Source organism: Semicossyphus pulcher, unplaced genomic scaffold (assembly GCF_022749685.1).
Source record: "Semicossyphus pulcher isolate SPU_LCO1_2020_fin unplaced genomic scaffold, fSemPul1.0.p SCAF_15, whole genome shotgun sequence".
In the NCBI taxonomy this organism is placed as follows: Eukaryota; Metazoa; Chordata; class Actinopteri; order Labriformes; family Labridae; genus Semicossyphus; species Semicossyphus pulcher.
The window spans coordinates 21232842-21252683 of NW_027211659.1; the positions used below are offsets into that span (position 1 = coordinate 21232842).

The 19842-nt window shown below is 42.5% G+C and overlaps 1 protein-coding gene across 1 annotated transcript in view; it reads left to right on the forward strand.

Moving 5' to 3' along the window:
* The first annotated feature begins 3787 nt into the window (after positions 1-3787).
* The window catches only part of LOC138592073 (neuropilin-2-like), a 103799-nt gene continuing 87744 nt past the window's right edge, over positions 3788-19842 (forward strand). Inside the window, exons 1-2 of the mRNA XM_069662690.1 lie at positions 3788-4822; positions 17733-17913. Coding sequence (XP_069518791.1) covers positions 4747-4822; positions 17733-17913 — 257 coding nt within the window. The 5' untranslated portion in view covers positions 3788-4746. The remainder of the gene's footprint in view (positions 4823-17732; positions 17914-19842) is intronic.

Here is a 19842-nt window from a genome sequence, read left to right on the forward strand (position 1 = left end):
GGTTGCCATCTGGCTAAACGCTGCAATAACCAATTAAATACGTGCGAGTGCAGAACTTACCTTACAATGACAAAGATGTGTTTCACCTTCCAATTAATGCGACTCAAAACAGATTGTTGCCGTCCTGACAGCTTTCAAGAGTCGTAAATTCTGTCCATCAATAACAACTTTGAGCTCTGCTTTGCATCGTTTTGTTGGCTGATAAACCTGTGCGGCCGTGGCTCAGTGGTAGAGTGGGTCGTCTTTCAAAAGGAAGGTTGGTGGTTTGATTCCCAGCTCCCTCAGTCTACATGTCGAAGTGTCCTTTGTCCCCAAATTGCAATAGCCATCACTGTGTGAATGTGATGACTGACTGACAGTTGGGCACCTTACGTAGCAGCCTCTGCCATCAGTTTGTGAATGAGTGTGTGAATGGGTGAATGTGACATGTAGTGTATAAGCAGCTTTGAGTGCTTATACACATATAAGCTTATACACATATAAGCTTATACACATATGAGTCAAAGTCATGAATATGTTACTCTGGACTTCCTTAATTGTATTTCATCACTGTAATGCAAAGTTAAGATATTTGACAAGACTGGTATCATATAGTAATTGCACTTTCATGTCTTCTTAAAGTGGTAATCTCGAAGATCTCAGTTTCGTTCTCTTTGGCAGCACCTATGGCGATAAACAACAATTGTTGACGGTCGCTTTCCTTTTTAGACTGTTTGCCTTCATCTGAGCGTTGAATTTGTTTCTTTCTCTTTGGATTTTCACTTATTCTTGAAGTTTTATCTGTAGTCATTGATCTTTTCAACACTGGCAGAGACGGGAAAAACAACAGCTTTACACACAAGTGTGTTTGTTGCGTTAGCCCCGCCTACCCTCTCTGGCAGACCAACCACTGCTGGCTGATGGAAAACGCGTCACTAACTGGGCGCTGCTTGTGATTTTTTCCGTGAATGTCACCACAGACACCCAGTCTGTAATACTGCAAATGCAAAGGCTTTCATCAGTGGGCCATAGGCTCAATCACCATCGTGTTACCTCATTGTGACTTAACAGACATTTATTTAGGTGAAAATCTTCTAGATTATTACTTTAACATGCTAAGGTGCAAGAACTTTGAAATACGTTTTTATTGAGGTAGAAATTCTGAGACTTTCTGAGAGTAGAAGCAGAACTTATTGCTATATGTCCCTATAACAGACTCTCAGTGATGTCAGTGATGTCAGCATATCCTAATTTCACAACATTCTGCTGAAGTTATACAGTAGAATGTGCGATGGGAAAGTCCAGAAGGCTTGTGTCCATGTGGTGGGCTGGTGTGAAGTCAGAACAATCCGCAGAGGTTACTGCTTACTTTTCCTGTCCAAAGTCTTCCTGCCAATTTGTGGATTCTAAGATTTAAGAAACTTTTGCAATAAGCCAGCTCTGCTCCCCTGTGAAACCAAAGCTTGGAGTAGAATGTAGCTCTACTTTCCTTGTTTCAGTTGCAGACTCAACACCTCTCTGTGGATTAATGAAAAAATATTAATATAAAAAATAATGCTGCAATTTGCTGTTCAATATTTACTTGTTCTCTTTTGGTTCAAACTCCAAAAGCTCATTGGAGTGTATATTGATATCAGCATCTGATTTTCTGTGCTCTCATCGGTTGGCAGATTCCTGTTGGCCGAGTTGGGTTTAGTTTCAGTGGAAGGACACAGGACGAGGGGAGCAACAGGGGAGAGAGGGACAGGTTACAGAGGGCGTACGACGAGAGGGGACCCAAGGAATGAGTAGGGTGACAGCTACTCTCTCTCTCTCTTACACACACACACACACACACACACACACACACACACACACACACACACACACACACACACACACGCACAGACCTGTCATGGAAAAAGAACTTAATACCTTCAGACCTCCGGAGACGTTAGGAAACAGAGTGACAGTTTGACGGTGTGTATGTGTGCCTGCATGTGTGTCACGTGTCACTGAGACCAGAGATTCACCTGCATTCTGGTAATTGTAGTCAGATGACAGTAAAAGTGAAACTGATCAGTCTGTCACGATCTTGTTCTCACAAAAAGCTTGGTTTGCAAAAGTTCAAGGGGCTAAAAATAATCGGCACATGATGTTAAAAAAAAAAGAAACATCCGCAATCGTGTGACTTTCTTCCCTGTCATAAAACAAAAAGAGGTTTAAGAGGGATTTTCTTCCCACGAGATAACTCGGTGCACAACGTCATTTATACTGAGCGGGCAATGGTGAGTTCAGCTGTGTCATTATGGCCTGTGTGTGCATATGTGTGTGAATGTGTGCAGGGTGTGTCCTGGGAAGCCAGGATTTGGGTTGGTTTTTCAGACCACAAGCTTTGGTGTTGGTACAGGCCCTAAAACACACCACCCACTGACATCCACCCTGTTTAATGCTACTGTGAGAGACAGCGAAGGTGACGGAGGGAGCATGAGAGAGAAAGTGAGATAGCGTCACAGTTTTAGACAATTGTACAAAATTCACTCAATATAAAGCTCCTGTGAGGAGTTTTTCACTGGTTATGAAAGACACTGAAATTAATTCTGGTTTCTCTGAACTACAAAAGCAAACCAGACCAATCAACGACAACAATAATTATTTCTATATATTTATTTTTACTGCCTGAAGATGCTGGTGGGGGGGGTAGGTGTCAGGTGAGTGTTAAAGAAAGCACATTGAGATTTGTTGTAAAAAAACAAAAAACAAAACATAATTTAAGCATGTACAGGACAAAACCAGCAAAGAGATAAGAGGAACGGCTTTGTCCACAGGGGGCGCCAAAATCAACACAAACGGAAGGTTCCTCACAGGAGCTTTAAATGCATTTAAAAATGATACACTGGCTATTTGCCATTCAACCCCAAAACTGTCTGTGTGTGTGTGTGAGTGTGTGTGTGTCAGCATTTTATTGCTGTCTATATCATCCTCCCCTTGTTTAGATTCTGTTCGTAACTGACCCCTGTGCCCTTGTTTAACAGCATTTTCCCCTGGCCTTTGAGTGTGTGTGTGTGTGTGTGTGTGTGTGTGTGTGTGTGTGTGTGTGTCTGTGCGTGCATGTGTGTGTTTTTGCATTCAAAAACTCAACCGTTATTACCACAACGGCTGCTCTGCATGAAGACTCAACTTCCTTCTTTCAAGGAAAAGAATATTCTGCTGTTCATTTCCAGAGTAAATCTGAGATTAGTAGTGCGATATTTTAGGGAATTGGTGACAGTTACTCATCAGATTCCTTTTAATTAGATTAGTTTATGTGCACATGTTCATTGTTTCCACAATAATGCTATAAACCAGCAGCAGGTTCCTTTTAAAGCTCTCAGCACTACAACAAAGCACATAAAACAGTGCTGTGGGCCTCTTTTTTCCCTGTGTTCTGTATTTCTTCCCTAAACCTCTCTCTACTCTCGTTTATACTTGTGACAGACACAGGGTGAGGAAGAAAAGAGAGATGGGAAGGAAATAAAAGAGGTAAGGAAGTGGCAACCAGATAGAGAAAGGAAAAGAAGTAAAGGGAAATGGGATAAAGACAGGGAGAGATGCGCTTTAAATGAATCAGAGAGAGAGATTGGGCGAGGTAAGAAAGGGGTGAGGCAAAAAAGAGAGAGAAGGGAGTGAGCGGGAGATGAAACTGCTCTTTAATCAGTGAGGGGCTATACGGAGGCGGGCCGAGGTGCCTACTGTAATCCGATACACGCTCGCGCGCACAGCGTGCACGCACACTGAGACAGGGGACTGAGTGAGCAGTGCTGCTGACTGCCACAAACCCGGCGGAGATCGTAGGGAGAGGAGCGCACTACCGGAGCTGCCTGGAGAGAGGGAACTAGAGAGAGAGACATTCAGTCAGCGTCAAGGAGTGAGAGAGAGAAGCGAACAGAGAGAGAGACATATACCCAGCGTCAAGGAGTGAGAGGGAGAGAGAGAGAGAGAACAAGCGGGTAGAGCAGAGCGTGTTTCAGCAAAGAAACGCACAGTTTGCAGGAGAGCGGAGAGGCTGCACGTTTATTTTCTCTCGATCAGTTTTACGCACGCCGGAGCTGCCTCTTCCAGGAGATCTTCTCTTATCTTCTTTTCTCTTATCAGGACAGTAAACAGTATTGAGGAGAAAATCAATGGGAAATATTCTTCTGCTCTCAATCACATGTGCTTTTATCATGTAAATTGGGAAAGAGAACCACAGCAAAACATTTTGGGATAATTTATCGGGACGAAGAGGACAGTCGTGATACTTTTTTAAAGGCTTTGTAAAAGTGATTTGTTTTCATTTTATGTTTCTGTTGGTCCCTGTAGTTCCAACTGGAGATTTTTACTTTTTTAAATCTGACATTTTGTCCGTCAAGGAGTGTGTCAGCAAGGTTTATATTCCCACGCGCCTTGTGACTGACAGAGTCTCCCGACTTTGCGCACCGCAATGGATTTTGAGGCTTTAAAATTGTGTTTAGAGTAAAAGTTGCGCTGATTCAACAATAATTTGCGTAGATTCGTTTCCCCAAAAAAAGGAAACACACATTGACTCAAACTCAAACAGTTTACAAGCGCAATATTCCTGGAGAGCCCCGTGAACGCAACCCGGCGTTTCTGGAGGATTGTGGGCACTACTTGATTTGCGCTTCAGAGAAAAAGAACTGTGGAAAAGAAAAGAAAAGGACAGTTTGGACTGCAGCTTTGTCTCAGATAAACAAAATAAAACCACAGAGGAGGGGAATACGTGTTTTTCTCCACACCACAAGGAAAAGGATGGATTTATTCATATGGCTCTGTGGATGTTTACTGGCTTTTATCTTGCCATCAGCAGCCAAAGCAGAGGAAGGAGGTAAGTTTGACACTTTTGCTGCCCGCTCAAATCACTCTGTCACATGTAGGTGTAAAATGGAAATCAACCCGCTTTTTTGAAAGAACGTTCCCCCAATCCACATCACGAGAGTTCATTAGAGATGGTGATTACCAGTTAAACAAGACGCGTAATGAATGTAAAAAATAACTTTTAGTGAAACTAATTCATCAACGCATTTTGAGGTTGCTCGGGCTACCATAGCTTTCACTTACATTTAAAGAATACGTTGCCGATTCTTCTGCGGAGGGACATTGATTAGCTCAGTTTAAGCGTAATTAGGAGGGAGATTCCTGATGCAGGATGTCCTGTCCTCGTTCAACTCTGCAGCATCGACCGATCTCGCGGTCGGTACCAGAGGTGTAGAGGAGAAATGAATGAAAGTGAGTAAACTTGTAATGACTGGTCTATGAACAAAATCAGTTTCTTTTCTTTTAAATCTCAAACAAAGTCCATGATGATTTTCCCAATAGACACGTGCGCGAGGTTTCATGCGTAGCGTCTGTCGTTTTTAACATTAAATAATGTGATATTTTAATTTTATTATTAAATAGCATCTCCGCATCTCCAGAACTGGTTTTAACCCGTCCTATAATACTGATGCTGGGATGTTGGCTTAGTTTCAGTATCGATTTTTGTATTCTTGACAAACATCTTAACCATATGCTGTGGATTTTAATCTTCAGCCTAATCAATGACTGTTCTCGGGAGAACTTTTCAATGAGGAAAAATCGCGATTATGTTTCTATAATATTCCTATCGGGACTTTTGTCAATTCTAGACGTCTGAGAGATACTTAATAACCCGTTTTTTAGGATTTATCGAACCTCTCACACCTCATATCAGGTCACTTTAATGTAGCTTTCAAAGAATGCTTGAAAGATTTGTATCCCGAGTATGCTAGATGCATGCAACAGGGCTTCATTTAATGTCAGATGTGCGGAGAGGTGGCGGGAATCTGTCTGGCTACTGTCTCCGGCTACCGGAGTGCAGCCCCTGCGCTGCAGACGCGCAGATGTCCCCTTCTGTTCAGCCTCTGACGACCGAGACTGCGGAGGTCTGTCATTTTCCAAGTCCGCGCGCGCGAGGGGGTATGTAGTTGCATTAAGACGCATCATGAGCTCTGATGTGAGAAACGTTTCGAGCTCTTGGATTGACTTTCGATTATAGGCAAAAAAAAAAAAAGCAAGCTCATTGCGCGGGTCTGGTGCGTTTTTTGTGCGCATACAAACAATGTTTACGCATAAAGCGGGCAGTGGGAAAACTCCCTTCAATGCACTGAGCGTCTCTGCTGCATGAGTAGAGAAGTCTCTGTTTGGATAAAACCTACCTGTGGGGATTCCAGGTCAACATCGACTGAAATTCACTGTCTACAGGTGTGCGTTTATGGGTAACTTAACATGTCTCTGCCAATAACCAAGAAACAGAACTCACATTTTTAAATCAAATGTGCTTTAATAAAAGTCAATTTATTTAGGCGATATAATGTTTCAGAGTGGATCCATGGGGGAACTATTGGGCTGAAACCACAGCATACTCTTCATGTCTATAATTTGCAAAACAGTGGGGAACTATAGCTGTGGAAAGGTTGGTTGCATTCTAAGTTTTATTGATTTAGGGCTTATTCAGGAGGCTAGCCGGGGCTTTTGCAGATCTCATGACTTGGATTGGGAGGCCTGTCTGCCAAACGTTGTTTAGGAGAAAAAAACAGTGCATACAGAGAGCACAGAGGAGGCTTTCTTTACATCACATTTCAGAGAGAAGAATGAGAATGAGAGAAGAGAACACTTATGTGATGACGCGGTTCGTAAAGTACATTCAAAGATTGTCAGAGACCATGAAAACAGGTCGTTTGATCAACAGCTTTAAAAGGAAGTTGAGGTTGCAGTGCACAGCAAGAAAAGTTGTATTATTAAGGGCCAATGCACAAAAAGTTCAACTTTAACACCAGAGACTGGGTGAGGATTATGAGGATTTGTGCATATACTGTTATTTTCTCCAGCAGCAGAGTATTTGTATCTGTTGACAGAGGTGAACCTCCAGTTTTCTGGGGACTCCCTCAAGCTATGTTTGAGGTCTCCCCACTGGTACACTGAGAACCACACACACTCAGCAGTAGTGATTGCAGGATCAAGCTTCCTCAGCAATAAACTTTTACAGATGCCTCCGCTCCGTTGTCTCCGGAGAGATGAGCAAGGAAAGCATAGTGAGGCGGAGAAGTGTGTATATAGAGAGAGAGAGACAGGAGGGAGGGATGGAAGTGCAGGGGGAGGAAGCAACAGAGACAGAAACAGGCAGAGGGAAGCTGCAAGAAGAAGTGAACGAAACGGAAGAATGATTTTTAGCTGCGCTGTTTGATCCTGTTTCTTCATTCCGTTTGATCACAGCTGTGCCTGGAAGGGAGATAAACGGACATAATTGGCCACTCAAGACCAGCTGTCTGCCTCTATAGTGTCTCAGCTGAGATATGCTGGATGATGAAACAGGCTCACTGAGATGCACAGTGCGAGGAGTAAGCTAGCAGTGGGGTGAATTGCCCACAGGTATGCGCTAAGGACTGGCTTGTGAGGCTGTGTTTGATGTCTCCAACAAGTCCAATGTGGTTTTAAAAGTCTGAAACACAGGGGAAGACAATTCTTTTGGATTTGTAGTGGAAAAAGTCTTCGTCTCAACCCACATAGAGAGAAATAATAAGTCTGGCAGAGATTTAAGGTTCAAGTATTCTAGAGATGGTTGCGTTTTGGTTTTGTATGCTGTGACGTGGAAGCATTAGCTAAAGGCAACAGAATGCATTCAGTTGCTCTAACTTTTAAGGTTATTAGTCTGCAGAATTTAAAGACATTTGTTATAAATTGATGTACACCATGTGTCCTGAGGGGCTCTCTGACGTTCAAGTGATTTTCCATCTCGAGCTTTGACCTCGGATCTGACACTGTCAGGTGCCATGTTGCCTCACGGGGCCAGCTTGTAATAATTAAAAGTAACATTGGTGTGGGTCATAATGCTTTGTAAGCTCCAATTGACAATCAATAAAACAAACCGACCATGTCATTTGTTCACACAATGGGGTTATACCCTGTTTTAGACTCACTGCCATGAACACAGTCGTTCTGTGTTCTCCTTTGACATCAGTTGTTAGGTGGAAATATAACATTACATTCATTTTGCTTTATTACTCAGCTTATATGAAGATTGGCAAGCACACTTCATAAAGGCTAGAAATACATCAGTGTAAATCTAATAACAAAGGACGAACGAGTGAGGGAATTAATGCTCAATATAAGCAGCAGAATATATTACAGCCGTCTATAAAAAGAAGGGCCAATTAGTGCCTCTGAAATCAACATGCTTGTTTGTGTATTTCCCATATCTTCTTTTTTATTCCCTATGATTGTTTTTACCCATGTGACTCCTTCTTTATCGCTATCAGATGTGTTCGATGATTCACTGATACAAAAGGCCAGGAAATGGCTCACCAGTATGCGCCTGTGGACATTTTCCCAGTAAAACACTGAAACAAATGAAGCAAGAGCTCCAGTTTGAAAACAAAAGAGGGAGAGCAAGAAATTATAAGCGTTTTTGGAAGTGTAGAATAGAAAGGAAAAGAGAGAATCAGAGAGGAAAGAGAGGGAGAGAGAGCATGAGAGGGCATTAGTGGAATAAGAGGGGAAGCAGCAGAGTGTGAAGCAGTAGTTGAGTGGAGCCACCTGCGGTAAACCCACCCCGGATTTATTCCTCTCCTCTGTCAAGCGCACAAGAGCTTCTGGCCATGGTGAAGCATATTGTTAATAAATGGTCTGATTATAATATATGCAACATATTGTATTTTCTAAATGATTCATGAATAAATGAAGCAGTGATAGGATGAAGCAGATTCCCTTTCGGCTTCCTCTGGTGTTACAGAGGCCATATTTGTGAGAACACAGCACAAACCAGAAGAGGCAATATTTTACTGTTGTGACGTTCACGAATGATCTGATTCTTTTGAACAGCTCTTTGGTACGAACGACGGAAGCCAAGTTGTAGGTGAGAGCCGTTCTTTTTTCACTGCCCGCCCTAGATCCACTCCCCTTTATGCCGATTTACCATAGGCAGTATTTTCAACTGCAACTCCGCTACACTAGGTCACGTGCAGCGGAATCATGTCGCCACAACATAGTGCCGACGGTCAGAGATGTGGACTTGATGACTAGGACTCGAGTCGACTCGAGTCACTGTTTTGATGACTGATGAAAAAAAAAATGACTTGAGACTCGACTTGACTTGGGGCATGATGACTCAGATGACTTGCGTGTGTTCATAAGTTTGAATGTTAGCTGTTAAATATAAAATAATAACATTCAGTGTCATCAAGTTTCTGTGTAACTATGTATGCAGAGCAAACTGGGAGTCATGATTGGACGACTCAAAAAGCTCCCCGGTATGTGATTGTCATGATTGGATGGCTGGCTGTCAGTCAAACTCCTCACTATGGCAACATGTTACATCAAAGCCCCCAGCCACCTGATGTTTTTCCCCCAAAGAGAAGCCTCATCAGTCATACTTGTTACTCCTCAATACTGTCTCAGACCAGACCATCATCATGGCTGCGTCTGTGCCGAGATAATACAGATACAATTCATTGTCATACTTTTTGAACAGGTTATATAAATTGTCCAATAATATCATTATTAGACGAGCTACTAACACCTTGTCTTTTCTCTTTATAAAGACAGATTACTAAAGAAAATAGTGCTGTATCTTGGATGGAAAAAAAGTGACTTGAATCAGGACTCGACTTGACTTGACTTGACATAATCTGTGATTTGACTTGACTTGACTAGCCCAAGAAAAAATGACTTGAGACTTACTTGGGACTTGAGCAAAGATGACTTGGTCGCAACACCGCCGACGCTGAGCAACATTATAACCCTCCGCCAGGTTTATTGTTTTCTCTGTAGTCATACAGAGTTGTATCATAAATTATTGGCAAATCAATGACGTTGATCGATTGTTCCTACACTATTCTCCTATTCTGCAGACTTTTAAATATGCATGTGTGTTGACACGGGAGAATAGAGTGCAGGCACGCTCGCAAGTCTGACCACTCTCTCACCTCTGGATCTAAGATCCGGCTCCCATCAAAGAGACGTAATTCCCAACAGTACAGTATTTCAAGCAAACACTTGACTATGATGGTTAGATTTATATCTTTGTATGTGACAAACCGGGTAATGCTAATCTGTGGCAGGTGACACTTTGCTGGAGACTCTCTTCCAAAAAATCGGATTTCATTTTAATTAGCGTGCAGGTAGCAGGTGTTCCGCAAGCAGGTTTCAGGATTAAGGTTTATCTTTATTCGTCTCGTGATTCAGAATGCCGACTCTTCTCACATTTAGGAAAACATGGCTATAAATCTGAATCTGAATTTGAATTTGCCACACAACCACATAAAAGAGGACATTGGCTCTCCCATCGTTTCAATAATAGCCGTTACACACAGAGGGGCGGGTCCACCGACATCAACAGCCCTATATACTAATGAACATTAGGCCCAATTAACCCTCTATTCCCTTTGTCTCTCTCTCTCTCTCTCTCTCTCTCTCTCTCATCTGTATAAGAGACAGGACAATTAGTGGGTCCAGCAGAACGTTCTAATTACAGTTATTATGTCATTAGTAAACTGTTCGTATTCCAGTGTCTTCATTGGCTAGTGGTAATGGCTGGAGTAATTAGGGAGGATGGAGAAATTAGTCGTGTGTGTGCATGTGTGTTTGTACACTCGTGAAGAACAAATGTCCGCAGAGGGACATGAAAATCATGGAAAACCTTCAACATTTACCCGTCTTCACCTCTTTTAAAACCTTCACACATACACACACACACACACACACACACACACACACACAGAAATGTCTGCGTGTGTGTGTAAACTAAGCCTGGTGTGTCCTCAGTAGTCCCTCCGGAGCATGTGCCGTGAGAGGCCACAGGTTGTTTTCCTTTTTCTCTCTCCCTTCACGCTGAATCATCTTGTTGTTTTCCTCTTTTCATGGCACTTCACCTCTCCTTTAATAGCGCGCTGTGTCTCTTTCTCCACACCTGCCTCTGCCAGTGTTTCCCTCGCTCCGATTAGGAAACCTCACCTCACCTTCTTTACGCCCCACTTTGACACGGTGGGAAATCTCTGTACTCTTTTTTTTATCCGCTTCCTTGTTTATACGTGTCTGTCAATCTTTGCCCGTCCGTGTTTTCCTTCCCTTTGTTCTCTCTAAAAGAATACATTTCAGAAGCTGGAAATCCATTCAGATGGCTTCATTCATGCATGTCTTAAAAAGCTGAGACATTAAGTAGGCTGATTTGGTAGGCTTTCTTAAAGTACGTTAGATTTAAATTCCATTGAGAAACACAATTGCTTTCCAGGAGTCAGGATGAGTGATAACAGGTTCCAAACAGGGCAGACCCTTTGGTGATAAAAGGTCAGCAACTTTATTGTTTCATGCACACAGTAAACAAACTTTAAGATGTGCTCATAAAGAGTATGCAACATTGTTTTGATGTGTTAGTGCTCTTATCAGTGTGAATATCTTCAGAGTAAATGTTTTTTTATGGTTTCTGAAGCATTCCTTGAGATAAAACTAAAATTACTTTTCCAAAGGTTGCAGTATCTGATTTTATTTTACTTTTATTTATAGAGAAGAGGATGAGAATGTGTGCTCTTCTACAGCAGTGTCCTGTGAACTAAACAGGAGAGAGAACAAAGTTAACTGAATATAAAACTGTTGCGGTTGTTGCATCTGATTCATCTTTAGTTGAGCATACAGCTCTTGACCCCATGTTCAATGGTATGTTTAAAGGTAAACTAGAATAGGAATGCATAAACACAATGTCAGCTGAAGGTACCAGGTGGTAACATGGGGCCTTTCTGCTCTACGGGGCTAGTAGTGAAACAGGGGCCCTACCCCCAAAATGATGGAACTAGTCTTTTGAGGAAGTGTCCAAAAATAACACACTGGCTGACTAACTAGCATATTAGTTATAACAGGAGAAAAAGGAGGAAGTCAGTTGTGGAAAAAGTATGTGAATGAAGGATGTCAGGAGGGTGCTAATCTCAGGGACATGGATTTTAGGGACGGCAAGTGTTCTGGTTTCCGTTTGCACTACTACTACTACTATTACTGACCAATCAGCAGGCTGCGGCGTATGCAGGAGAAAACAGCCCGTGTGGAGAGCAAAAGCAGGCGGAACATAATGCACCGTTATGATATCCCGGCTCCATCAGCGTGATCTAATAAGGATTTAGCTTCTTATTAATCCCTTTAAACAGACATCGGCATGCTAACAGCTAACAATCAGTTCTAGATCTACAATTCAACTTGAGATAAATTCCCTGACGCAGTGTCACGAAAGCCATTCAGATTTCCCGACCTCCTCGAATGCATCAGAAATGATCGATACGACCATTCAACGACAGACCTGACATAGCTTCGTTTTACTTACTTACTAATCTACATCATGAGGTTGAAATTTCGGCAATGGTGCTGACCATTTTTAAAGTATTTGAAGGCACACTGAATTATGTTGCGCTGCTATTAGGGGCATTGGATTAGATTCCCATTAAGCAAGATGATCGACAGTGTGCTGATTGTATTGTAGGCTATACCTATTATTATACTTTTTCAGCCCTGTTAGCATGACACGCCCCACTTTTATTTAACCTCAAATAGTCACACTTGAAAATGATATCCACCCCTTTCTTTACACCCTTCTTTCTTGTCTCCTCATTCTCATCCTGTTCACCTTCAGTCAGCTCTCTCTGTCATTGACCTTAAACCTTTTACTGTATCTTCCCCTCTCCTCTCTAAAGCCCCACAGATCAGCCGGTGTCTTTGCTCCTGAGTTGAGAAGCTTGTTCTGATGTCAGTTCTGTTTCTGCATGACACACTCATCCCAGTCTCTCTTCTCTCCATTTTCCCATCACTCCTTTTGTTTCTCAGATCCTTTGTAGTCCTGCTTTCTATTTTACACACATACAAACAGACAGTCTTTTCTCTCTGTAGTTTTCCACTGTGGTTTAATGCAGGGCACCTGGAGAAAGCACAACCACCACCTGTTTGTGTGTATGTGTGTGTGTGTGGGTGTGGAAGAGTTGTATTTTCTGTCCAGTGGGCTTTCTGAGCTGCTGACTTTCTCTTCTCAGATGATGGGAGACAGATGTTCTGGCATCACTCTCTCTTTCTTTCCTTCATCCTGCTCTGCCTTCTTCTCCCCTTCTCTCTCCCTCTCTCTCTCTCACTCCGTCCGCTCCTGAGGTTTCCCAGGTTTCGGTGACTAAAAGCTCCTCGGTTTTGATCCAAAGAAGACATTTTAGCATGTTATTTTCACTGCTCCGTGTATTCCCAGAGCCAAACTAAATCTTTTCACTACAACTGTATCTCTTTTTCTACCATTTGAGGTCACAGTGCTCGAAGCGTTTTGTGTTTCATGATGCTGGAACTGAGCCATCCCACTTAAAATGTGTGCTTAACAGTAGAAAATGAATAGAAATCAATGCGTGAATTAACATATTGTGCCCTTAGGCATTGATTGTCAGAGTTTATTGATTGTTAAATTCAGGGACCTGTTTCCAACAAGGTCAACAATGAAAATGTGAGACTAACTGTACTATTTTTGAGTATCAGGGCCAGTGCTGGTGGATGTGCAAAATAAAAGCCTCACATTTAACAAGCTCTCTGGTTAGCTCCGTGAAACATAAGCACTTATGCTGTCTTTATGGGCTGCGGCCAATTCAATAGAATGCACACTATGGTCCAACACATTTGCAAACTTTTCACTGACTAGCAAATCGATTGTGACGTGCTGCAAAGTGTCTCTTCAGAGTGGGATCAGACTCCCTGCTCAGAGGGGAAATGAATCAGTGCGAGAGTTTAGAAACAAGGTCAGAACATTTGCATTTGGGGCCAACAAACAAGTTCAGTGCTTCTGCAAAGCAGCGGTGTGTTTGGGACTGTGCGCAATGGATTGTGTGCCCCCTTTTTGTGCGTGTTGCTGCGCATGCATTTCTGTGGAGGTTTTTATTACATTTCATATGGGCGCATCTGTGTGTGTGGAGGTGGCATGAGGGGAAAAGTTGCTGAATAGGTGTTATCAAGATGCAATACTAAACGTGGCAGAGAGCCATAAATAATGCAGTGACCTGTCTTCTATCCCGGCTCGACTGCTTAGCACCGTTTACCGCTGCTTATTCTGTGAGTGTGTGTGTGTGTGTGTGCACACGCGTGGTCTGAATTCAGTGATGTCAAAGCAGGAGGGGGAGTTTGCAACATTTAGTGGTTGTGTTTGTGCATTTATCGTGAATCCGTGGTCTAAATACAGCTTCTCCCCGAAGATCACACGTACTGATGTGGGTTGGAGAAAATGCCGCTTGGTTGTTGTGAAATCTGGGGTCATGAAGAGGCAAGGTACTTTGTCTTTTGCAAATGAAAGGAAGAGTGAGACAGGAAATGGTGATGTATTGATGTGGCACTTCTGATTTACATGCCATCTCACCACTGAAGTTTAGGGGCGAAGGGCCAGTTTGTTGCTGCACTGAACAATGGTTTTGGTTTACCCTCCTTTATTTCTTCTTCCTTCTCTCCGCAACACAACGTCATTATTTCTGCCTTTGGCCTTCTTAATCCTTTTCTCTTTTTCTCTCTTGTTTAAAATATCTCTCCATCAAGCTTTCTCTCTCATCACTTTAACCTGTTTGATAATTCTTGACATGAATCCAGAGGGTTTTTTTTCCCCCAGCTCAGCATCTCCTCTGCTCTGACACATAAGCACACAGACATTACACATTCTTCCCAGCATGCAGGTCAGGATGCTGCAGGGTGGAATGCAAATTAGCCGTCCTATAGATTAATTTATGGAAGCTGTACGCAGTTTCTTGAATATAGACGTACAGGTGGTAGTTTGCCGTCTCTCAAAAGAAAACTCCTCCAGTTTACCGTTCCATCGCGGCGGGAGCTGTGGCTAACGAGCTGTGTTTTAGCATGCTTTTAATGCGTGTCTGCGTGTGTGTGCTACAAAAACAAACAGCATCAAGTTTTCTTAGGCTTTGCGAGAGAAGAGGATGTGATGTCATCTGTGCACTCATCACCTCAATATGTGCCACTTCCCGCTCTGTTTGGACATGATAATCGATGAATGACTGTGTGTGGTTGCGTGTGTGTGTGTGTGTCTGCAGATTAATAGAAGCTTAAAACAGAGCAGACACAATACTTTCTATGACAGCAGCCTTATTCATCAGACACTTGGAGGTTCAGGCTTTATCTGCTGTATGTCAGAGGTGAAGGGGGGAGAGGAGAGGGTAGTTCGTCTGAGAAAGAATGATGCATTCAGCCCACATGTAACATCATTTTATTGACAGGAAATAAGCGGATATGTCTGAATACATAGGCTTAAATAATCAAACAGCCTCCTCTCCTGTATATGAACTGGTTGGTTGAGGAGATACAAGTAGTTTAAAAGCTGAAAGCAAAGTAAGGATGAAAGTCTCATCTGGGGACTGAACCTAATGAAAACACATTTCTACATTAGTTTATTAATCAGTTACATTTCTCTGCATGTTTCCCCCTTGCATCGCCCCGACATCACCCACATTTTTGGTCAGAGACAGTTAAGCTAAGCAGTGTGCTAAATGTGTCGTTTGGCTGATGGTGCTGTGAGATTCCACAGTGGTTAAACACTAATCCAGGTGGTGCTGAGATGAAATGCGTCTGGCCGGGTTTCATGGGCCCTGTAACTCTACTCCTGTATTACCGTATGTCACCGGGGAGATTGGAAACGGAGATAGACAGGACTAGTTGGCTCACAGCATGACGCAGGAGGGAGAGAGCGACAGGCAGGGGAGAGATAGAAAGAGATACGGAGGGGGGATCGCTAATTGTTTGCAGGCAGAGTGAGGTAGATGCCAGATATAGATGCCAAAATGTCAATCACGTTGACCTCCACTTTTATCTTCATTTGCTGACTCTTAAGTGGAAAAGCACAAGTCCACGTTCATACATATAAATAGGTTTGAGAAAGGTGCTTTATTAGCTTCTTAAAAATGCTGTCTGAAAGAGTGTTTATGCCATGCGTGTATGTGTTAATGTTTGCGTGTGTGACTCCTCTTAGAGTTGGCTTACAGTAGCCGGTCTATTTAAAGCATTAAAATATGTTGTATTCTGCTGAGTAGTTTGACTTGGCTATGACACCCTACTCAGCACACAGGCAATAAATATAACGTCACGGCACGGCGCAGCGCAGCGGGCGAGACGGTGGCACAGACCATGAAGTCATTTCACTTCAGATTTACAGAATCAGAATCAAGCTTTTATTGTTTGAATTCTTTGTGAAGCTGATTTTTTGGGGGCCTTTTGACCCCGATTGAAACAATAATGTAAACTGTCAGGAGTTTGATGGGGAGTTTGTTTTTTCTCTCATAAACAGGAAATTATCTCAGGGGTTGCTTACCGGCCAAATACTTCCCAGCAAGCAGCCAACAGTCAGCTGTTTAGTTTTTCTGTTTTGTTTTTTTGCATAATTTCTTCATTGTGGTTATAATTTTGCCTAAAATGTATATTGGAACCCATCTGCTTTTCTCCCAGGGTACAATGTAATCACAGCTTGGTGCAGACATAATTCATGGATGGATGGAAGTAGTTCTTTCAAAATAAAAGTCTGCTTAACAAACTCGAAGCTCTTGTTTTTTAGTTTCCCCAACACTTAAGATACTTTTATGAATAAATAAAATGTTATCAACATGCAGGCCATAAAATACATTATATTATCACCTATGTTATGTACTTAAATTAGATTAATAGAGTGTAATTCTGAGGCTGTTAAATGAGTCAATTAACAGCATTTGTCTTGAATCTCGTTGGCATATTGCCGCTCATGCTGCGTCATTACATTAGAAATGGTTGGCATTAACACAGATGGTGATCGGCCATGATGGTTTAACTTGAGTCTCATGGGTTTTAAACAATGAAGAAGTTCAGCTCATGGAGAAAGTCTGCACAGTCCATCAAACAGGGCAGTCAGAAGGGTGCACAATGGACGCCACACATGTTATACAGTAGAGTTGTGTGTGTTATGCCGTTAGGGTGTCATAGATATATATGAGTTACCCATCAATGTCAGGGTACATCTGCGGCTGTGAATGAGTGGCATTGTGCGTGACACTACACAGACGTACGACTGCCGACAAGTGGATCCGCTCTGTGACAGTAACTGTGGCATCTGGAGCGCTTATTCACTCTGTGTGTGTGTGTGTGTGTGTGTGTGTGTGTGTGTGTGTGTGTGTGTGTGTGTGTGTGTGTGTGTCATTGTGTGTGTGTGTGTGTCTGTGTGTGTGTGTGTGTGTGTGTGTGTGTGTGCCAGTCCTCACAGGTCAGAATGGACTCTTTGTATGACATGATGCTGAGTTGACCTCTGACCGAACATCCACATGGACACATACGCACACACACATCTTTGTGTTTCATATCCTGCCTCTGCAAACACAAACTCTTATCAGCGTTTTGCCCACTTTTCCTGGAGTGAATGATCATGATCAATATGTAAACAAACCTTCAATAATTATTATTATACACATTGTTATTGGAGGTTTATCTGATCAGTCTTTTTCGTTGTCTCTTTTTGCAATGAAACATTCTCAGGCTTTCAAGTATTTTCTTCTGTTTTCCTCCTATAGTTCTCCAAAAGTTTGCCTCTTTGTCTCAGCTGTTTCGTTTACATTTGGAAACGTGTGAACTTGTATGTTAAAAAATATTAAGCTTACCATAGTTTAAACACTTTCAGTTCTTGTATAGGAAAAGTCTAACTTGCTAACTTGTTTATACAATGATTTCACTTTCTAATACAGCCATCCTTCTCTCTCTCTCCCCAGAGCCTGAGCAATGCGGTGGCTTATTAGATGCCAGCGATGCCGGCTACATCACGACCCCCGGCTACCCGCTGGAGTACCCGCCTCACCAGAACTGCCGCTGGGTCATCACAGCCCCTGAGCCCTCACAACGCATCGTCCTCAACTTCAACCCACACTTTGAGATCGAGAAACTGGACTGCAGGTAAACACTGGATGGATTGATGGATGTTAGACTGCAGCTATGAAAGGATGGGGAGAGATGGGGGTCTCTGAAGTTTGTCTCCACCAGCCTGTCTGTGTGTCAGAGTTGTTGGGTGTGTTTGGTGAACTTCAGCCCACTCTCCTCCTGTTTTTTTCTGGCTTTAGCTATCCCATAATAATCACTTTGGGACCTCCCTCTGTCCCCTGTCTCTAATTATCAAAGTCTAATTACAACACATTCACTGTTCCAGGATGGTTTTCACACTTCGGTAGAATTAACACAGATTAGAGGATTTGGTGTCGATCATTGTTTTTGGCTGTTTGGCTTTGGTTGCATGGTGAGACTGAGAGAAAGGCAGGCGGTGAATTAAAAACACAGCACACAGAGATGAAGGCAGACAGAGAGACATGCTGGGAAATCATGGAAGAGTGCTTTCAGAGAGGAGTGAGACACATAAAAACACATTTAAGTTTACTGCAAAAATGATAGGCAATCAAACCACCTACATACCTACAAAATAAAAGCACAACAAATGGGATAAGAAAGAGAGAGATTTAAGAGAAGTATATATGTTTCCAGTAATTTCAGTTACCTTGGTAAGTCATATATTTTGGTAGAGACCAATTTACATACAGTGCAAAGTCACTTTGGGCCTTTGGGCCAGCACTTACGGCTGTTGAATCCAAAAAGCAGTGAAAAAGTTAACACAAAGAAGTTTTTAGGAGACAAAAAAAGATTTCCTTGCCACACATGTTTAGTTGGGTGGGACATTTTATTCTGAAACCAGTGCCAAGCTAAATTTTTCATTCAAAAACATCTAGAAAGATGCCGTTTGGGAAACTCAGAGTTATCCGAGTGGAAGACACAAGACACAGAAACATAAAGGCCTTTACTGGTGTTTCTTTTTAACACAATAACTTCTCTTTTATGAATTAAAACTGTTCTACTGGACTTCTGCCATCTTCAGTGGAAGGTCATAAGGTCATGTATCCTAGAGGAGAGACCTCTGGCTCTGAGGCCTCTAATGGGCACCATCAGCGCAAAGGCCCACAGATACAAACCCATTGACACAGGCAAGAAGGCAGGCAAACACAGAAACACACACTTACACACTTTCCCCCCTCTCTGTTCCGGTGCTTTCCTTTCCAGTTATTAACATTTCAGCTGTATCAATTATAGATAGGCGAATTTCCCCACTCAGATGTACCAAAATCATTCAGACATTTCTTTGTTGGAATTGAAGCATCAATATTTCACCGGCTGGCTGTTTGTTCAGAAAGGCTGAAAGGTTGGAAAGGCCCGCTGTGCTCGGCTCGGTTTTACTCTCACACTGTGCTGTGGAAATGAAAAACATGCTTCTCTGTCTGTCTCCCGGCCCTGCTCATTTTCTCTCCTGTTTTTATCCTTGTATCACTTTGATGCATTCAATGCATCTCTCTTTCTTTCTACCCCTCTTTTTCCTTCTCTTTTTTCTCTCCCCCCTCCTCCCCCTGTTTTCTTTCCTCTTTCTCTTAGAGTTTCATACATCCATTTAAAGTCCAGTCGTTTCCCAGAAGGATAAAATCTGGGTGAACAGCTTGAAACAACAGCCTCTGATTTATTTATGATGGTGTTCACATACAGTGTGTGTGTGTTTGTGGTTGCTCTATATTGTAAGATTGTTTTAGTTTGCGTCTAAATATATTCTCTGTTTCAAGTAATGACAAGTTACTTTTGAAAAATGATAACTCAACTACACCAATCAGAGATATTTGCAGTGTTGGTGGCAACAACTCAAGTCTAATAGGTTGTTATTTACAAGTCATGCTGTGCAGAGCTATTTCAGTCTACAGGCGTCCGATGCCTGGAGCGAGTGTGTGTGTGTTTGTGTGCGTGTGCAGGGGTAGGCTGAAATTGAGCTGTTAGGTTCAGAGGGCAAAGAGGCCAAGG